This window comes from Mus musculus, chromosome 11 (assembly GCF_000001635.26).
Source record: "Mus musculus strain C57BL/6J chromosome 11, GRCm38.p6 C57BL/6J".
Taxonomy (NCBI): domain Eukaryota; kingdom Metazoa; phylum Chordata; class Mammalia; order Rodentia; family Muridae; genus Mus; species Mus musculus.
Window position 1 is genome coordinate 67740228 of NC_000077.6, and position 21680 is coordinate 67761907.

Here is a 21680-nt window from a genome sequence, read left to right on the forward strand (position 1 = left end):
AAGTTTCATGGCCTGTAGAAGAAGGATGCTTGCCTGTCTTGAAGATTAACTGTCTACTAGTTCATCTCCCAAGAGGAGGGATTGGGGGGGGGGTGACCATTCCCTTCTTACTATGGCATTGTTCTTTATCATTAGGTGTGTACTGCATAGACCCTTCCACACTTTCCTCCATGTGCACACAAGCAAAAGCCTCAGGTTATAGACCCTTAGTTCTTTACTCCATAGTTTGTTTTCCTTATCTCACATATTTACACACTTAGAAATACATGTATACACCCATATGTAAATATGAAGGTTGGCTGGTGTTTATCTGAAGGGGACATGAATCACACAGTACACATTATTTGGAAGCAGGCTTAAAACATTTGCTGAGATTCATTTCCTACACGTTAGGAGATTCAGAACTAACTTGTGTCTCTTGATGTGTTTTAGCCTTTGCATTGTATTTCACAATATAACAGTTCCACGCTGTGTGTAATGATTCTTCCCTCAGTGTACATCAAAGTTGCTGGTTTCTCCCATATGAACAAAGCTATAGAAACCATTCTGTGCTTCTGTCCTTACACACCCAGCACTACAGCTGGCCCAGACAACATCTTTTAATAATTGTCATGTGTAACTAACAGGTTTGTATACGGCCTTCAGCTGCTTATCTACACTCCTGCACTCCTGTTGTGCTCTAGAAGGACAAAGTAGGAGAATTTGGAGAGTCTCTATGGAAAGGTGATGTCATTTCCTTGATTTGGGCATATCTGGGAATTGCTGGTCCATGGGAAACTGACACCAGGTGAATTACCTACCCTGTATTCTCCAGGCTTGCTCGGACAAAAATCCAGGGAATAACAAACAGCATGGGGAAGGCTGTGTAGAAAACAAAGAAGTAGTTAGAAGTTGCTTGTTCAAAACCGCCTGCTCCCACCCCAGCCTGATAGGGCCCAGCATGACAGGACCAAAGGGTTAAAAAATAAAGAAAAAAGAAAAAACATAGAATCAGAGACTGTGAGAACTGGTAAGGCTCATTGTATGGCTTAGTGTATGCCAAGACCAGCCACAGCTCTACTGTAAGAGAAGCTGGGCCCTAGAAGAAAGGGCTTGCCACCTGTAGCAAGTAGTTCGGAATAAATTCATGGGCTTCAATTTTCCATGAGGAATATCATGGCTCCAATTATTTTGTCTGAGTCCTGTAGCCTCTAGTTGACCAAGGGCTTGTGGAAACCAGAGTTCAAGATCAGAATACCCTGCTCATATTTTTTAAATAATAGTAATTATTATTATTATTATTATTATTATTATTATAAAGCAACTTTTGTTTTCTCTAATACTGGCTGTTATAGACTGATGTATTTTGTCATCTCAAAATTCCTGTGCAGAAGACCTGTCACCCCTCTGGTAGGTTTTTTTTATAATGGAGAATATGGAGTAACTAGCTTTAGAAGATGTTCTGAGTTAGGGTTCTCATGATGGAATTAGTGTCCTTGTGAAAAGACATTGGAGATTTCATTTTCTCCCTCTCTCCTCCATGAGAGGATACAGCCCCAAGAGGGCAGTCTTGTGCACACCAAGAAGAGTTTTGCATTCACTGGAACACAAGTACATTGGGCTCAGAGCCTCCATAAGCAAAAAAACCAGTGTTTGTTGTTCAAGTCACACAGATATTTTATGGCACAGTGAGCAGGGTAATGTAGTTGGAAAGAGGTCTAGAAGGATGTCATCTGGTTATACCAAAGATTTATCCATTTTTGCATGTATGCATTGGGCATATAGCACCTATGCTTGTGAATAGATCTAAGTGTATATGCACATGCATGTGCACGCACGCACGCACACCCCCATTTTCTTTGGAGAACCTTGTCATTGAGAAATTATCTTCTCTAGGTGTCATCCTCTAGTTGGGATGTCTAGCTCCATCCAAAGGCTCTGATGGATGCCCACCCTTGGAAGAGAAGAATGGGTGTCATGTCACTCACCCCAACCCACCACCAGGTACTTGGGCCACAGCCGCCTTTCAGGAAGCACTGTTGGCTCCAGCAGAGCATGGAGGTAAAGTCCTTCAACCAGCAACCACAAGTGATTGGTGCCCACAAAGTAGTGCAGGAGGACCTGGACAGAGCGGCAGGAGGCAGAAATCTGCAGAGGCAGAACCTGGGTGAGTCCTGGCACTCTCAGCACATGATGAGCAGGGAGTCCCCCAGTATGCTCATGCCCACACGTGTCCTCCCCTCCTTCCTGGGCCCTTGCGAACTACCTCAAAGAGGCTGGAAAGAAAGGTTTGTGGAGCCTTCACAGAGACTTCAAAATCAGTCTCTTCCTTAACACTCTAGGCCAATGGTCCTAAATCTGTGGGTCACAGCCCTTGTGTCAATCAAATGACCCTTTCACAGGGGTCAACTAAGACTATCGGAAAACATAGATATTTGCATTATGATTTATAACAGTAGCAAATTTCAGTTATGTAATAGCAATGAAAATCATTTTATGGTGGGGGAGAGTCACCACAACATGAGGAACTGTATGAAAGAGTTTCCACAAGAAGAAGGGTGGGAACCACTGTTCTAGGCTCTTTTATTCATTCATTCATTCATTTATTCATTCATTCATTCATTGTGTGTGTGTGTGTGTGTGTGTGTGTGTGTGTGTGTGTGTGTGTGTGAGACGTATCCCAGGCTGGGCTTAAACTCGTTATACATCAAGAATGATCCTGAACTTCTGCTCCTCCTGCCTCCTGCTTCCTAAGTGCTGGGTCTACAGGTATGAGCTATAGCTTCTTGTTTCTGTTGTTCTAGAGAATCCAGGACTTCACTTACACAAAGGAAGCAACATATTTAGACTTAAAGGAAGAGAGAGAGAGAGAGAGACAGAGAGAGAGAGAGAGAGAGAGGTCTAGCTGGATGGCTTGGTGGTTAAGAGCACTTATTGTTCTTACAAAGGACCTGAATTGTTTTGAAGCACCTACACAGTGGCTCACAACAGTCTTTGTAAATCCAGCTCCATGGGATCTGACACCTTCTACTAGCCTTTTGGGGCTTCTTCATGCACATAGTGTACATACACATGCATACAAAATTACATGAATGAATGAATGAATGAATGAATGAATAGATGGATGGATGGATGAGTGAGTGAATGAATGAATGAAAGTAAGAGAAACCAAAATCAGAGAGAGTTTAATCATCAGCCACAGCCCAAACAAAAGCTCGGAAAGGTCTGTTCTCCAGCCTCAGTTCAGCTAGGCTAGGAACCACAGTAACTAAATAAATCTCCTATATACATGGACTTTCGTCAAATAACAAAAGAGAAGTGTTTCCTGAACTGAATGAAACAAACAAACAAACACCACTGTGTCAAATTTTGTAATATGCAACAAGTATCAAGCCTGGAGCTGGAGTGAGACTTCTACCCTTAAGTTCAACCATCTAAAAAGGAAAGAGTTGAAGAGCCAGTACTGTAAGCTCCCATGGGAAAAGTTAGTTAAAACAATAGCCGTCAACCCAAAGAAACTCCATGGAAGGAAATAATAAAAGGAGAAATGAATGCAAATGAGACTATAAACCCAAAGGTCTCAATAATGCTGAGAGTTTGTTCTTGGAAAAGCCCAATAAGATTGAGAAACTTCTAGTGACAGTTACCAAGGTGTGAAAGTAAAATAGCCAAGATAAATAATTGATACAGGAAATGAAAATGAAGTTTGTAAGTACAGACCGGGCAGACTTGAAGGAAATCCAGAGAGAAGGACACGAACAATATTTTGCCAAGAACCTTGAAAGGTTACCTGAAATGTATAGACAAATTCCTAGAAATATTACTACAGACACTAGAAGAAAAAAATTTTTTTGAATATGAGATTCATGATTAAGGGCCCAGTGAGCTGGCTTCGCAGGTTAAGGTGCTTGTCACTAATCCTGACGACCCGAACCCGGGAACCCACATGGTGGGAAGAAAAGACTCAACTCCTTGAGCTGTGCTCTACTCTGACCTCCACATACACTCCTGCACACACAAATAAATGTAAAAAGATTCATGATCAACCCATAACTCAAACCTTCTTTACATGTGTAGATTGTGCATGCATGCACCCACGCACAAGTTTTCACATGTGTGGATGCATGTATATATAAGGGTGCATGCCTGTGCATCTAGAGGCTGACGTGAGCTATCGTCTTTGATTATGCTATATTTTGTACACTACATCAGAGTCTCTCACTTGAACCTAGAGCTTCCTAACTTGGCTAGCCTAGCTAGCTAGCTTGTTCCAGTTCTCACACCTACATGCCAAGTGTTTGACCCATTGCGCCATCCCTGCAAACCCATAACTTAAAACCCACTAATATAGGGGCATGGCACCACCCATACGCTATTCCAGTACTCTGGAAGCAGAAGCAAGAGGATCATAAGTTCCAGCCTGGGTTACACAGTGAGAGCCTGGCTCAACAAAAAGTTCATCTAGTCTTTTGCTTGCAGTCGAGGAGTCACTCAGAGTAAACCCATCTGCCTCAGGATCCCTTTACCCGGCCCATTCTTAAAAGGTTGGGTTTGTAAGTAAGTCCACTGTCTGTCTATCAGATCTTTATCATTCTGTTCCCCCTCCCCAGCCCATCTCCCTCCCCACTCTGCCCCATCATGTGGGAAGGGATTACCTCTGACAGATATGACATCCATCCACTCTCACTGTCAGGCCTCCTGGAGTAAGAGTTGTAGAAGACCATGTCCTTCACAAGGACAACCAGAGCTCTCAGGATGAACGAAGCGAACAGGTTCATGTGGATGTAATTGCGTGTGCAGTGCAGTTTTCTGCACAAAAAGAACACAGTGTCTTCCCTCGGGAAGAGGGTGCTGGGAGCACAGTACTGATCTCCTGTGCGTCTGTCACTAGAGACGGAGGTGCACAGTACAGACTGCTGTTCTAGGTGTTCTTGCTTCTCTGTGCCTTACCCATCCCATCTGGGAAATGGGGCAAGAAGTTGCTCCCTAGATAAGTGTGTGGCATGACAGGCCTGCGTACAGGGACCTATGGAACCTTCACTTCTTGCTGCCACTGGAGGAGTGGGCCCTTTTGTAACCTTGATTTTGTAAATGTCAGAAATTCCTAGGCAGTGAGTGGTGGAGCTGAGATTCCGGCCTAGAAATGCTGAGGACTGGATCTGGCTCTCCAAGGCTCAGCTGTCTCTGAGAATTAGAACATTTCTCTCAGAGGCCAGGGAAAGATCACATCCATTAACTCATATAAAATGCAACACAATAGGTGTTCAGAAACACTGTCAGCTTTAATCATTTCTACCCGGGGTCTGCCGCTACCTCCATTACTGTTATAACTGTGTGTCCTCAGTCTATCTTTCCACCTCTGAGCTTTCCATGCAGCTCCTATCCCACCCCACTTGCTTTGCTTCTATTATTACCTTGGAACTTTCAAATGGAGGTGGACTCTTGCATTTTATGATGTATAGGTGCTTCTTCCCTGCTAGAGCAGGAGGCTCAAGTGAAACAGACACTTGGCCAAGCCAAGCCCTGATGACTTGACCTCCTGCTGGAGCAGGCAGTGATTTCCTGCTGCAATGGGCTTGGGAATTTAAGTGCATGCAGAAAGGGGTTAGCGTATCATCAGTGGGTACTGGAGGTGGAACTTGCAAAAATCTGCAGTGTGCTCTAGTAAGATGTCATGCTCCTGGAGCCATGGAAGGTCAAGATAAATAAGGCCATGTCTAGGTTCAGGTGAGCCCAAGTGGGGCACTCCACCCTTCATTATCTCCAGGGTCTTCATATGGGCTGCTAAACCAGTACTGAATGTCCATTCAGCTATATTATACTCACTAGTGCCTCTGAATGAGGAACCTCTGGTTTCCTCATGGGTTCATCATTGTCTCGCTTAGGAGACACCTAAAGTGGTTTAGCTAGGTGCACTAGGGCTTTGGATTTTAAAACAGTGCAACAGGCTGATTGGCTGTGACCCTAGCTCTGTCACCCAGCAGCCGTGTGTCCTACGAAAGTCATTTTACCTTTCCATAACAACTAACGGTAACCTTCTAGAATTAGAATTAATCTTAATTCAGATTAGGAGAATTACAGTGGCTGACAGCTGACCAGGGTCCACAGGCCTCATTAAATTCTAGGCCTACCATGACTTTTGAGGGGGACGGGATTCTTGTGTATAAACAATGTCCCTGGTGGGACGGTGGTTTGCTGGTGTTATGGTGGTAAAGGGCGTGATCAGGAACTTATGCACAAAGGCCAAGTCTGGAGTCCTGCTTCAAGTCCTATTTTTGTATCCAACTGCCCCTCCCACCAGTAAGGACTCAATGCCTCTCACTTGGAACTTTCTGTGCTCTCATTTACAAAATGGAATGGATGTATTCAAGAATCTCAAGCTTCCTGCTCTGAAGATCCATGACATCATCCAGCAGATGATGCTCTTCTGATCCTTCTCGTGATGACCACCAGACAAATTACAGGACACTCGCATGACCACATGTTGTGGTTGTACTCACCGAAGGAACAAGAAGAGTGTAAGAGCCAAGAAGAGGGAGATGAGAGACAGGGAGTAGCCCACAGTGTACATCAGCTGCAAGGTGGACAACAAGGTATGGTGATAGTGATCCACCTGGACACAGAAAGAGAAGACATGACTACCAGGTTAAATTCTGCACCCCCACCCTGGCCCCAGCTCCATGCCCAAAGTTACCATGGGCTAGGCATGTTCTGGCCTCCCAGCCTGTCTTTAGACCTTTCCTTCCCAACTTCGTTGATACCCAAATAGGCAGCCCAAACTGCCTGTGGCACAGTTCAGAAATCACAATATCCCCATGAGTATGAGCCCATCTGAGTCTCACCCCATGGCTGGACATGAGCCCAGCACTCATTCACCAGGAGTCACGGCATCAGAAAGTACTGAATCCTAAACAAAGATGCCATGGTCAATTGAGGCAAAGACCTTTTGTGGTCTGTTAACATGACAAATTATGTTTGCTCTTAGATGTTAAGCCAATGGTTTAATTGCAATTGGTCATGACCCTTCTTCCTTCTGGCATATTGTTCAGTTGAATTTGGTAAAATTTTGTCTATGCCCATCAAGAGCATTTTGTCTTTGTCGGGTCTGGAGACTTCTGTGGGATGGTATCTAATAGACTGATTTAACATGTGCTTCCTTTTCAAAATTCTGGGAAGTTTTTGTAGAGTTCATGAGCTTTGAGAGCCTGTCAACAGAGTGTAGTAGAGGTAGTAGTAGTAGTTGTTGTTGTTGTTGTTTTTGTTTTTGTTGTTATTGCTTATTCATGTATCCTCCTGATGAACTTACCTCCTCACTACTATGGTATTTATTTGTTTGTTTGTTTGTTTGTTTGTTTATATTCAGAGACAGGGTATCGCTATGAGACCAGGTTTCCCTTGAACTCACAGAAGTCCACCTTCCAAGTGTTGGGATGTTTGCCACTACACCACTTGACATGGTACTCCATATCCTGATAATAGTCATTGATCTTAAGGCTGTGTTTCTGATATCAGTATAGAAGTCCCTCTTCCTTCTAATTAGTATTTATTTTCAGTTATAATGGCTTGAGAAAATGGTTCTCACTGACTCGCATGTTCGAGTACATAGTCCAGTTGGTGTAACTATTTGAGAAGGACTAGGAAGTGTGACTTTGTTGAAGAGGTGTGTCTCTGGGGGCAGACTTTAAGGTTCCAAAGGACTCTTGCTATCCCCAGTCTCTGTCTCTCTCTACCTACTTGCCAATGCAGATGTGATCTCTCCACTGTCCCTGCCACCATGCCCTTGCTCCACAATCATGGACTCTAACCCTCTGACTACATAAGCCGCAAATGAAATGCTATCTTTTGTAAGTTGCCTTGGTCATAGTGCCTTATAACCTCAATTTAAAAAGTAAGACAATAACTGGGTTTTTTAAATCTTTTATGTTTTCACCCTAACAATTAGTATTTGAAGTGATTGTCATACTGATAGCATATTGTGGACTTCTGCATTTTCTTAAAACACACTGGAATCTACCGGCTTGTGATATTTAGATCATTTATATTTAATGCTGCTATTTAAGGCTGGGTTCAAATCCATTGGTCTTTCCCTTTGTCTCATATTATCCTCTTTTCTTCTTTTTCTGTCTTATTTTAAATTGGCTGTATCTTTATTCTCTTTCTCTTTCTATGATTAGTATGCCTTCATTTTCAGGGTCTGCTTTGAGATTTATAGTAAACATTTTTAAATTACTGTGCTTTTTCATAAGCTAATAACTTATGATTTGATGCATAATTTAAAAACTTCATCATTGTATACTCACACATCCTTCATCCCGGCCATTTTGCTATTAATACCATCCATCCATTTATACAGCACATCCCATAGGCTCCTGATATATCTTTATTACTTTTTGCCTTAGCTATCACCCTGCCTTTCAAGGACATTTTAAAATATGGTAAGAAAGTTGTTTCTTGTATATGATATTTTCTAGTGATCTTTATTCTGTTGTATAAATCAAAATATCCACATGGCACGTTTCTCTTTGTGTTAAGAGTTTGTTTGGGGTTTTTTTGGTGTTGTTTTTGTTTTGTTTTGTTTTGTTTTTACTATTTCTAACAGTTGTAGTCTAGATGTAAAACATTTGAGCTTTAAAAATAACCCCAATCACATTTTTAATCCAGAATAATTTTCTGTGGACATCATTAAAACCCCTATATCCCATGGGTCCTCCAGCTGCTGTTGTTTGACTTCTCATCTAATATCAGCTTCTTATAGGAAGTCTTTGGGACTGAAGCTCAGCAGTTAAGTGAGCAGCCTGCCCTTGCAAAGGGACCTGAGTTCAGTTCTTAGTACCCACATCAGGTGGCTAGAACCACTTGTAGCTCCAGCTCGGGGTGGGAGGGATCTGATGCCTCTAGCCTCCTACAGACACACAAATATACACACAACTCTCTGAAGTCCTCCCCAAGCACATCTCTGCTATTGACCACCCTTATCATTGCAGCACTTGGGACTGTATCACAATTGTACATCGATTGTTTCACCGTTATTATTATTATTGCTACTTTTTATTTTATTCTATTCTGTACATGTATGTGCATATATGTGTGTATATGCGTGTGTGTAAGTGTGTGTGTGTGTGTGTGTGTGTGTGTGTGTGTGTGTATGTGTGTGTGTGTGAGAGAGAGAGACATAAACTAAAGTACACTCCAAGGCACCTGTGGAAGCCTGCTGCTGATGTTAGATGTCTTCCTCAAACACTCTCTGGTTTATTTTCTAAAGCACGGTTAATCTCTCACAGAGGCTAGAACTACCCATTGGCTAAGCTGGCTGATCAGTGAGTCAAAAGAAAAATAAGCTGAAAACAAGTGGTTACCTAATGTATTCCTGAATACACTAGGCACTGAGGTTACAAGTGTATATCCTCAAATTCATTTTTTTTAAAGACAGGATCTCACTGTATTGCCCTTGCTAGCCTGTAACTCACTATACAGATCATATGCCCTTGAACTCATGGAGGTCGTCTGCCTCTGCCTCCTGAGTGATGGGGTTAAAGGCACGTATCACTGTGCCTTTTTACATGACTGTTGAGAATCAGAACCCAGGACCTCATGCAAGCACTTTACCCACTAAGCCTTCCCCAGCCCTCAGCTATATTGCTCATTGATGCTTTGCTCACATGCTTCTCCATATGCATTTCTACAAAGAGTGTTGAAGACTGACAGCACATGGAGACTTTACTGGGTCATCTTAGCATGTTACTGGAGATATTAAATGGGTAATTCTACCAAATAACAGAATTACTTATCCCTAGATTACTTCTAAAAACATAGATATATATGTTTGATACTTTCAGAAATACATTAGGCAACCACTTGTTTTCAGTTCGTCTCTAAAACACAGGTCCTGAGACAAAGATCAGAATGCAATCATCACTTTGTTGGGAAATTAAAAAAAAAAAAAAAAAAAAAACCAACCTCTCCATCCATTGGAGAAAGGAGGACTCAGATGGGACACACAAAAGAGACACCATCAAGACAGTTGTCACAGTGGAGCAGCTCCCTAGGGATACTCTGAAGGCCCCAGAGTCGGCATGTAGACACGAGAACCAGGCTATTGTGCAATCATCCACTAAGGGCCACCCCCAGAAAGCATGGGGTCCCTGGAGGTTCTGCCCTGCATTTTACCAGAAACCCAGCAAAGACGGGGAGGTGAGAAGTTAGGGTTTGTGACGAAATGGATATGGGCAGAGCACCAGCAGCATATGCTACAATATGTCACTTAGGTCACTACCACATTCTGGCTACTTCTTGAATGACCTAAAACATCTGGTCTTCAGCTCACACTTAGTACCAAAAGGTGACTGTTCGGTCGTTTGCATACTTATAAAATGCCACTTGTAACGCTCATCCAGCATGGAGATGGACCTTCGTGCATTGCTGAAGGAACAAGAAAATGGCCTAACTTCTACAGAGGGAATGTTAGCAATACTTATACCTTTAAGCTGGTGATCTCATTTCTAAGACTCTTACAAAAGACACTGAACCAAATCTGAACCAACATGGATATACAGGTTATTCACAGTAGCCTTTGAAGTAATAAAGCTTTGGAACTAGCCGAAATGCCCAAAGTCAGTGCTAAACAAAGTATGGTAGATACATCCAGCTATAAGATATATCTATTATACAATTATATTATGCTATACTATATACATATATTTCTAGGAACTGCTATAGAATGATTTGTAGGATATGTTGTTATATGAAAAAAAAAAACACTGCTTTCCATGAAAGAAAAGGGAAGAGTAACAGTTACATGTTTGCTTAGTTTTTCAAAAAGGAATGCAAAACAAAATTCAATTAACAAAAGAATTGGGCATGTAGAACTTGAGAGGCTAAGTTCACAATTCTGGGGCTAGTCTGGGCAATATAACTAGACCCTGTATTGGAGAGAAAGAAAGAGAGAAAGAGAGAAAGAGAGAAAGAGAGAAAGAGAGAGAGAGAGAGAGAGAGAGAGAGAGAGAGAGAGAGAGAGAGAGAGAGAGAGAGAGAGAAAGGAAGGAAGGAAGGAAGGAAGGAAGGAAGGAAGGAAGGAAGGAAGGAAGGAAGGGAAGAGGGAGGAAGAGAGAGGAAGGTGAAGAAGACAGAGAAGGAAGAAGAGAGAAGAAGGGGGATGGATGGATGAAGAAAGGAGGGAGGGAAGGAGGGAGAATGAGCAGGAAGATAAAAGTAACTGTCAATAGGGTTGTTGGAAGGGGAGTAAAGGAAACAGTAACAAAGACTAAATATCTTTTTTTACACCAAATTGGCTTCCAAATCCTGCCAATACCTCACATGTTAAAAGACAAAATGAAAAGGGAAAGAGTGGATAAGACTAACACTAACAAAGCCAGCGAAGCCAAACTGCACATGCCGCTAATCAGACCACTATGTAGAGAAGATGGTTCATTGAAATGTGGCGCTCTCTGCTCAAGATACAGCCTAGGAGAAGAAAAGATCCGCAAAGACACCTGAAATTTTACCAAATTAGGTTTGTAGTGTCAACCACAATATTACTACCTTAATTTTGAAGCTAATCCCAGGAACTAGGTAAATATGATATCATAAGAAGTAATAAAAGAGTAAAAGAAATAAATGTAAACTAAAGAGGGTAAACAAAATTTCTAAATGTTAAATATAAATCATAGTTTTTAATATGAAGCCTTGATTGTATGTGATTATCTGAGGATGTGTGTGTGTGCACATGTGTATATATTCATGTGAAAAAAGAAAAAGAATTTTAATCAGTGGAGCTGAAGAGATGGTTCAGTGGGTAGACATATTTCCCATGTAAGTGTAATACGCAGATCTGAGTTGAACCCGCATAAAAACTGGACAAATAATGCCAGTGTTGGCAGTCCCAGCAGCCTACAGGGAGGTTGGAGGAGAAGGGAGTGTGTCTGGTGCATGTGTGGAAGTCGGAAGAGACCTGGATGCCACCATTCACCTTGTCTTTGTTGCTTATCTGCTGCATATGCCAGGCTGCCGCTGGAGCAGCCGTGGATCTTGCTTGGTTGGAATCATGGCAGTGTTTCCATGTGAAATAACTCCCTTCATATTGGGTGGTGTCTGATGAATAGTCAGTCACTGTGTCTGAAAGGCATTTTCCAGCATTTCAGAAAGATAGTGAAAGCAGTTATGAGCTCTGTAAATATAGTGTAACTATATTTGAATCTAGGTAGTGGATATGTTATTATTCCTTTAATAACTGTAGATGTTTAAATGTTTCCAAATAAAATGCTGGGAGGATTGTTAAGTGCGAAGTTACATTAATAATTCAAATTTATCACTGCAATGAAACGTCCTTCTTTTAGAGTTTGTTGTCGTTGTGGCAGAATGTTGTGACAGAATAAACAACTGGAAGGAGGAATGACAACATCTTAACTCATGGCAGGGAGGTGTGAGCGGGTGGGAGCAGATCACATCATGACAGCTGGAAGACCAAGCCAGCAAGTCCTACAGGGGCTAGCTCTCTCCTCTTCCCTTTCCTCCCCATTTTTAAATTTTTATTTATTATTATTATTATTATTATTATTATTATTATTATTATTATTATTAGTTTTTGTTTTTTCGAGACAGAGTTTCTCTGTGTACCCTGGCTGTCCTGGAACTCACTTTGTAGACCAGGCTGGCCTCGAACTCAGAAATCTGCCTGTCTCTGCCTCCCAAGTGCTGGGATTAAAGGCGTGCACCACCACACCTGGCTCCTTCCCACTTTTACCCCACCCAAACAGACTCCCAACCTATGGGGTGTCAGAACCGGAACTCAGGTCATGTCTTTCTCATTTTGTTAGTTCATATCAGACATACACAGAGGTATGTTTTTCTAGTCTATTAGGTGATCTCCATCCACTCAAGTGACAACCAGCCTTTGTTATCACAACTGCATATTAAAATTACACCCTAGGGTCGGGAAGATGGTTCAGCATTAAAAGGCACTTGCTTCCTTGTCCGGTCTCAGGGACTGACACAGGGGAACAGAGCACTGACTCTTACAAGTTGTCCTCTGCTTTCCACACAAGTATACGCTGTGATGTACATCACACACACCATAAATTTTAAAATATTTTAAACTATGTTGTATATTTATAACTGATAAATGTATGGCAATTAAATTCTGTATTTGTAAATAGAAATCATTCTATATAAGAGTAAAGAAAACAGTCTAAAGTAAGATGAACTAAGAACTGGCCCCCATATTACTAAATAGAAATCCACACACAGACGGCTCTGAACAAAAGTGTCTGTGTTTATGCACAGACACTACACACACAGAGCCAAGAAATGCACTTAACATACATAAGGCTTCCCAGTGTGTTGTTGGCTGAACATAACATAGTTTGCTTGCCAAAACTCTGAAGGGCAAAGGTTTACTAACACTGCCCTTTTTTGGGCATAATGTCAACCCACTATGTGAAACACAGGTAAACAAGGCCAGAAGCTTTTTGGTTTTAAGTATGTGAATTCTTGGAGATACAATAACTTGCAGAGGGAGAGAGGTGATGCCCTTCCTCCCCACCTCCTCTCTCTGCAGAGGAATATTATTTTTGAGATGGGGTCTGGCTGTGTAGCCAGGTGAGAGTAACTTCAAGTTCAAGATCTCCCTGCTTAAGACTTCCAAGAGCTGCAGTCATGGGCACCCCCACGCACACCAGTCAGTTTGCTCATCTTTCTAGAGAGAAATCTTTATTCCTATCTCTCTACTCACTGACTTGAGGATGCTGCCAGAAGAGATCAAGGGGGGGCGCTTACATCTGCCAATAAACGGCATACAAGAATTACCTGGGGAAAATATTGAGACCCAGGCTCCACCGAAGACCCATTGATTCAGAATTCATAGTCTTTGATTCAGCATGTGTTAAGTGACCACTATACATAAAGTCTATTTTGCATACCTATTTTGCATAGGCTAGGGCTTAAGAGTGGTGTCTAATAGGATGGTGACAGTTTGTTCTCAATCAATTTACAAATGTAAGATTGATGATAAGATAGACACTGTGGGCTTCATTCAAAGTATGCAGTTAGCATAGCTTTGGCATTTTAGCATAAACCAGGTAGACTTGAGATAAACCACATGTGTCACTTTGAGCCCTTTAAGAAATGGGACCTGTCACACAGTAAAATTGTATAGGGAACACAGAGTTCTGCCAACTCAAGCAGGAAATAAGGCTTTAAAGGGGGCTCCTAGATGCGGAGAGTCCATTGTAAGGCCCGTTGTGCCCAACAGGAACCAGCAGACTCAAGACAGCCAAACGCATGCCAGTTCCCCAGCTGTAAAGAAAGTGAGTCACAGCCAGAGTGAGAGATGCAGATTCTAGTGAGATGAAACCAAACAATTCATTAAGGACTCTCTTGTACCTGGGGGGGGGGGGGGGGACTCTGAGAGCTAGAACATGGAACGCAGTGACAAAAGTCAAATACATTGCCATGGTAGACTGGCATGGATGTCTCCATAGCACTCATACCCCACACACATCACACACACACACACACACACACACACACACACACACACACACAATTACTTCTTGGAAGGAATTTCAAATTCCAACTAAATAATGAAAAAAGTTAGCCACAACTGAATGGGTGGAGGAGAAGGGTGTTTTTCTGGCTCAAGTTAAGATGACAAAGGATTCAGTAGAGAAACAACTAGAAGCCAGGAGAAATCAAAAGGCAAGGCCTCTTCTCGTGCCCAATCTCACATCTCATAAGTCAAAGCCAGAAACCAGAGACTTTGGTACCCTTTGATCTGCACTTTCACATCAGCAGATCGTTTCCTTGACAACCTGCATCCCATCTTCCCTCTTCTCTTAAATACATCCTCTTGACACCAGAGGCAGTTGCTAAGATAGTTCCTGGCTCATCTCTCTCTTCCTCCCTCCAGCCTAGCCAGCCCTAGCCTTCTCCAATCTGCCACAGACGTCCTACCAATGCCTGTTCTGAGTTATGACCCTCTGTGCTTCAACCTACAATGCATAAATCTTTCAAGCAGTAAAGGTGGACTCTCCTCTCTAGGGGTCTACAGACCCATGTGTGTTTTCTTCCTCTCTACATTGAAACACTCCAAGTCACCTCTTAAAAGGAACCATGGAGGTGAACAGTGATGGCGTGGGATAGCCAGCCACAGGAGAGCAGTGGACGGCATCCCAGGCAAGGGCAATGCTGAATTTCCCATCTCTCCCCAGAAGTGGAAGCCTACCAGCTCTTTGACCCTGAGTTTATGTTCTTCCTTCTGCCAAGAACATTCTTGCTCTCTATCTCAGCTTGGGCAGCCTTCTGTGCCCCGAAAATACAGCAGTGCCCTCCTTGTGGCTCCTAGCATCTTATACTTTTGTTCCATCAGTTAGTCACGCTGCTTGTGTACCCCACATGACTCCAAACTCCCTAAAATCTGTATCTGTGTCTAAGGTGCTTCATTACTGAGTATGGCATGACTGAAAATGGAAAAAAAAAAAAAAGATATTCCCTGTGCATCAAATTCCCCTACACTTCCTCCTCTCTCCTATGCTTCCCTTTACACTTGACCTTGAACATGGGTAAGCAGACTTTTGGACAAGTAGGTGGCTTTAGGGAGACAATGAGAAAGTAGAGAAAATATGTTCCCAAAGGGTTGCAGAATCCAGTCTTGTATGTATTAGCAGTGAGGACACCGAGACATAGCTCCACACTGTCACCCCCATTAGCCTGGGGAGTTCCCCAAAGCTTCTAGGGACCAGTCTACCAGGATTCAGGGCTTTGATGATGAAAGGAATGTCAGGAATTGCCAGTACAGTGACACACAATTGGGGGTTTTATTATATATTTTAATATAGGTTTAAGCACAAGGGTTAACACAGAGGGGTGCTCAGAGGATGCCAAACCCAAGGGTGGGCACCAGCTCTCAAGAGAGAGCAAGCACTTAGTTGTCTGAACATTAGCTATATGCACCCTTTCAGTGACTCCCAAGCTGCATCTCAAAAGGTTGCTAAAGAAACCTTTTATCCTCCCCCTCTTTTATGAGAGGGGTCCAGAGACACCCTCCCTGGAATTATGGACTGATCAAATAAAATCAGAAGCTACTGGGGTTATAGAAGAAGTTTAGTACCTGCTCTTTCCCTCTATGTGGGGTTTCCAGTGAGAGTTTTAGAAAATTGCAGATTCATGCTTAGCAAAGAAGAAATGTTAATTGTGTTGGAATTCTGGTTCCTGCTGCTGCCAATGCATTCTACTAGATCATGTCCCCAAGAATCATCCACCCACACCCACCCCCACCCCTTTCTATCCTGCCTTGGAAAGAAAATTTGTGGAACTGGGCATACATAGAAAGAGGGGGGAGGGAGAGGGAGGGAGGGAGGGAGAGAGAGAGCGCTCTGTAGAAGTCAGGAGGCTGAAGCAGAAAGATCCCCAGTTTGAAGTCTACTAGACCCTGTCATGGAGACAAGATGGGAAGGGAGAGAGAGAGGAAGGGAAAGAAGAAGAAAATGTGTGGAGGAAGTCTGCAGGGTGAGTTGGTTTTACTCTGCTTTTGCTGAGCTGCTGGGATGAGTAACTGAGCAGTGTCTTCTCTGGATCCTGGTGATAGAACATAACTCCTAATTAGAGTCTGCTCACTACACGCCAAGACTTTCCTACAAAACGTACGTCTCTTGACTTCCCCAAGCTTCGTGATGATCCCATGCAGCAGATATGATCCCCTTGGGATGCGGAAGGAAGCACAGGCACCAAGAGTGAAATAACAAGTGCAAGTTCACAGCCAGTAGAGGAAGACTTTGGATACGTGACCAAGTCTGGCCCCAGAACCTTGTCTTCCTACATCCTTCAGTCTCACAAGTCTCCAGCTGCCACTGGATGTGCGTTTTGGAGACAGGGCTAGATAAGGAACAAGCATCCAGGAATATCAGATAGAGATAGAGAGGCAGGCGCAATAGGGGAATTGGATGAGGTAAGTGGTAGAAGTTGCCACTGGGCCACTTTGAACAAGTCTCACTTGCTAGGAGACAACTGAACTGAATCGGAATGTTAGGTTGTTTGGGGAAGTTGTTCCAGACATGGAACACAGCAGGTGCCAAGACTGAGATACCATATACGCTTTCTTGTTTCTTCTCACAGAGGACTCAATTTCCTGGCCACCAATGGGAGTTGCTGTTCTGGTGGTTGGGGACCTTTCCTAGTAGAATCTGGAGCAGAAGTGCTGGTGGAAGGTCTCGTGTCCCCCTAAAGCCAGCCATCCCCTGAGGTGCCCCAAGTTCCAGCCCTAGGTGCTTTATCAGAAAGCTGGTAGACTCACGTTTTGTTTGAAGCTGTGGTTCTCTGAGCATTCTGACTCATCCTGCCAAGTATCTGTGGAGTTCTCTTGCTTCTGCCAAGTCCCCTGAGCCAAGCAGTGTCTGTAGGCCCTTCCTGGGCTCTCTGAAAGTAAACAAGGCTCTAGAAGAAAGGTCAAAACACACAGCCAGTTCCCTGAGCACGCTGGAAGGTCCTCACCCTCAGCTAAAAAGCTGTGGAAAATCCCAGGGAAAGAGGGTTTCGTTTCTCCGTTTGGGAGCTCATTAGCATCCCTACTGTTTATTTGGGATGGGAAGAAACCACGAAACCTCTAGATGTTGTAACTAACCATGATCCTTTAATGTCTGTAGTGTTTACATGTGTCTCCAAAGTTAAACGTTCCCAGTGATTCAGAGATTAGCCCTGTAAGGTAGTCTACTGGGAGATGCTCATCTGGGCATGCTCAGTGAAGCACCTCTCGCTAATGGCCAAGAGGTGGCGCCATGAAGAAGAGAACACAAGGGGTGGCAAAGCACACTGACTCGATATGATAAACCAACTTCGGAGCTGGTGTCCTGGATCCAGCTTTACATTCTCTGAGTCTTAATGGATTTCGTCATCGGGAACTGGGTCCGTTAACTGCTGCCTGTCTTCTGTGATGTGAGAGAAGACTGAGTGAGAGTGTCCGTGTGTGCAGATGATGGGCCAGTCACTTAAATTGCAGGTTTAATTGGTCAGTACCTACAATACACATGAAGTACATCCACTTGCCCAACTGACATCTCAGACAATAGGCTCCAGGCAAACTCTGGCTTCTCCAAATCTGCCCCATCCTGACACACACACACACACACACACACACACACACACACACACACACACACAGAGAGAGAGCCTTAGAACTATTTCTGCTCTCTCGTTTTGCCTCTAGCCTGATCCACAAGCAAGCCATACTTAACTTCACATAGATCCTGGATCCGACCCTACTTTCTACCTTCCACCTCCTTCCTAGTTAGAACTCTTTTATCTTCCTTGGTTTATTGCTAACTTTGCTGATGGTATTTCCCTCACATCTATGGATAGCCCAGTTGTCATGTTTCTGCTTGAAATCTTTTAAGGGCTTTCTAAGGTTTAGTGAGAGTCCTTCTGTGGCCATGCACAAAGGTTGTAGAGAGTGGGTTCCCAGTCTCTGCGCTCACCTCATGTTGCTCCCGTTCCCCCTTCACTCCATCTGTGTTTACCATCTCCCCTTCTTGGAGGCATGCTACTCTCCAATAGCATGGCACAGCTTGTTCTGTGCTCTCTCCTGAACATGGCCCCCTCTTGGTTCAAATACCTAGTCTAGACTAAGTATCACTTTGCCATTGCATAGTCCTTCAGCTGCCCATTGCCCTGACTCTTATCCTCCCATTCCATCTCCAGTTTCATCATGTCTACAGTATATCACATCTATACATAACAGAGGCTGCCTATGACTCTTGTCTGTCCTCACTACAATGTGAGCCCTAGAAGGATTTTAATCTGGTTTGGTCAATAATGTTTTCCAGTGTTTGGCACCCAGTGGGTACTTATTAAATATTGATTCAATAAGAAAATGACAATAATAACGATGATGATGATGATGACACTTGGCATTTGGGCTGTCCATGCCACTCGCAATGCTCTGCTGAGTGCACAGCTCAAAGCTGAGCTAGGAGAGTGCACATGAAAGGTCATAAACTGTCATAAATGCTAAGAGAGGCCTCAGAAAGACAAGGCTCCATCAGCTTCAGGGGAGAAGCTGGAGGAATTTTCTAGAAGGATGGGAAATACAGATGGAGAATTTGTAGTAAGAAAATATTAAAAATCCCCACCCAGGGTTCTATCCAACTTTTGGCTGTTGAGTTCCCGGAATAAGGAAAAACTCACAGCCTTTATATTTACAAATGACTTAAGCAGCATAACAGTTGGGCAGCTGCCTACCCTTCATGCTGTTAGAATTTACTTCTTATCGATAATCTCAAGTTACTACTTATTATTTTTTATGTTTAATATGGGCTGCTCTTAACTCTAGTTGGGTAGCCCTCGGGGCCATGTTTTTATGTCTTAGCTAATTTATGGTGGCTTGTCTTTTTTTTTTCTTATACATTCCTCCAATATTCCATGGTGGCTTCATTCTCCTCCTTCTCTCCTTTTGGTCTTCTTTTTTCAAATCCATGAAACCTCAACCCCACCTATGTCTCTTCTGCCCAACTACTGGCTGTTGGCATCTTTATTTATCAATCACAATTAACTGAGGGCTGGGTTAGACTTATAGGCAGAGCCTTAAGGAGGAATCCTGCAGAGAAGAGTGAACTCAGGCCTAAGCTAGGAACAGTGCAGTCATCATGAGATGCAGCCATAATTAGAGGAAGACAGTGTATCCATCCATCCATTGTGGTAAGAGGACGATGTAGCCATGATCCCATGCTGAAAGAATGGGTTGGAGTCTGGTGGGAAAGAAAGAGATGCTCATGTCTCTCCTTTGGGCCATGAGGTTAACACCTCTTTTCACTTGCAAAATTGGTGTCTTTAACAGGTATATAGGAACCCAAACTTGAAAGTGCCCTCCAAAGAAAGGTGCGAAAGACCTTGTACTTCGCAAAGGGATGGGCCAAGAGGCAAACTACTCTGCTAGGGCTGGAGCAGGTGAGAAGTGCACATCCACCATCCCACAAGAGCCTTCAGATTTTTCAATAGTAGGCTATTTTTAAGGTATGATGTCTACCTTACTTTCTTTAGACCTGAGTTGAATACAAATTAACTCAACTGATGGACTGTAACAGAACAGAGATGATGGAAGGGAACCTGGAGCTGACTCACCTTCCTCCAAGAATGGATGGTTGACCTGCCTTAGGTAGATGAATGTATCTTCTGGATATTGTCTCTACAAGTTGTAAGTCACCACAGTCATGACGGTAAGAACATTGGACTCTTCCTGACACTACGAGCTAGGCCAACTCATAAATCAACAATTTTCATTTGATAATTTCTGTTTCCTCACTTCTTTTAGAATACAGGGAAGCTGAGGCAGTGGGGTAAGGACCTAAGTGTCTGCTAACAACAGCTAGATAGATGGATCTAGAGGAGCTGAGGAGCTACTCATTTTGTCTGAGGGGAAGAAGAGAAGGCAGGAAGGATGCCAGACTGGTCAGCAGGGCCAAGTTGCAGAAGGTCACAGATGCCAATCATGGTTCTTGACATGGGGAGCCAACACAGTGGCTGGGAGTTTAGAAAGCTCTATGGAGGTTGCTGCAGGGGATGAGGTCTGAGGCTGTGGCAATAAGGACACCAGGAAGCAGCCAGATAAGAAGAGGCTGATGGGCTAGCACTACCATGGCACCATGGGAAATGAAGAGGAAGAAAAGCCGGGTACCACCCAGATGACAATGAGTTAACACTGGGTCAGGTGAAACATAAGGCTGTGCTGATTGGGGGTCAGGGAATCGAAGGTGCCCACATTTGTTTTTAATAATCTATTTCCTGCTTTCTGTCCTTCAATTTCTGTTCCATCTGATCTATGTATTCTACCCCCAGTATTTTCTTTAACCTTTTCCTTCTTGTCCAACTTCTGACTCTGCCTGGATCTAAACCAATGCCACCATTTCTTTGTGGACCAATCTGGAAGCTCCCAGACTCTCCATCATAATCTCCCTGAATCTCTCCATTCAAGATCCCATACTGTAAATGATGGCTTCCCAAACCATCTTTCTCTGCCCCTTTCATGCCTTGACACCTTCTGTGCCTCTGTATCATTCTTCTCTACAGAGTGACAGTACAGAACAATTTTCTTCACAATCAGCACCCAGCCTCACTGGTCAGTTCTAGATCCCAGACAACCCATGTGTCCACCATCTGACTTCCTCTGTGTCACATAAACACACTCCTGTAATCGCATCTCAAAGAATTCATCTGCACCTCTTGATATTTAGGAGGCTCTTTTCCAAACCCTTCCATTGTCTCCGTGTTCTCATTGGATTTTAGAAATCCATGTGGATTTTAAAACTTAAAGCAAAAAAAAAAATGTCAAATGAGAGAGTCAGTTCCCATATTTTACAAATCAAATTACATTTAGTACACATTAGAAACCGGGACCCTAATTTTATAAAGTATCTATAACTCAACTTCTTGGTAGTCTTGGGTTCAGAATCACATTTTTTTTTCTTTATGTTGAGAGATCTGTACGTTTTAGCTACTCGGAAGGAACAGGAAGATGGTAGAGTTGGAGGTCCTGTCTGTCCATACACCTTAGAGGACCTCATACTACATGGGAAGCACCCAAATGATCCAAAGGCATGAAGGATTTTAACCTTGGAAGCCCTCCACATTAGCACTCACCTCTGGACTGCCTACTAGGTTCAGGCTCTGTCATTCCTCAAAATGATCTTAAGACTCAATTCACTTTACAGACACTCTTTGGC

At 43.2% G+C, this 21680-nt stretch overlaps 1 protein-coding gene across 3 annotated transcripts in view; it reads right to left on the reverse strand.

Annotated features, from left to right (window-relative positions):
- The window catches only part of Glp2r (glucagon-like peptide 2 receptor), a 107029-nt gene that overhangs the window by 76072 nt on the left and 9277 nt on the right, over positions 1-21680 (reverse strand). For 2 of the 3 annotated variants that reach the window (XM_006534562.4, NM_175681.3), the window contains exons 4-8: positions 17264-17385; positions 6480-6592; positions 4635-4788; positions 1968-2127; positions 801-861 (exon numbers count right to left, since the gene is read on the reverse strand). In XM_006534562.4, the coding sequence (XP_006534625.1) occupies positions 801-861; positions 1968-2127; positions 4635-4788; positions 6480-6592; positions 17264-17385 (610 nt within the window). The remainder of the gene's footprint in view (positions 1-800; positions 862-1967; positions 2128-4634; positions 4789-6479; positions 6593-17263; positions 17386-21680) is intronic. The other variant, XM_006534561.4, reaches the window with a different exon arrangement.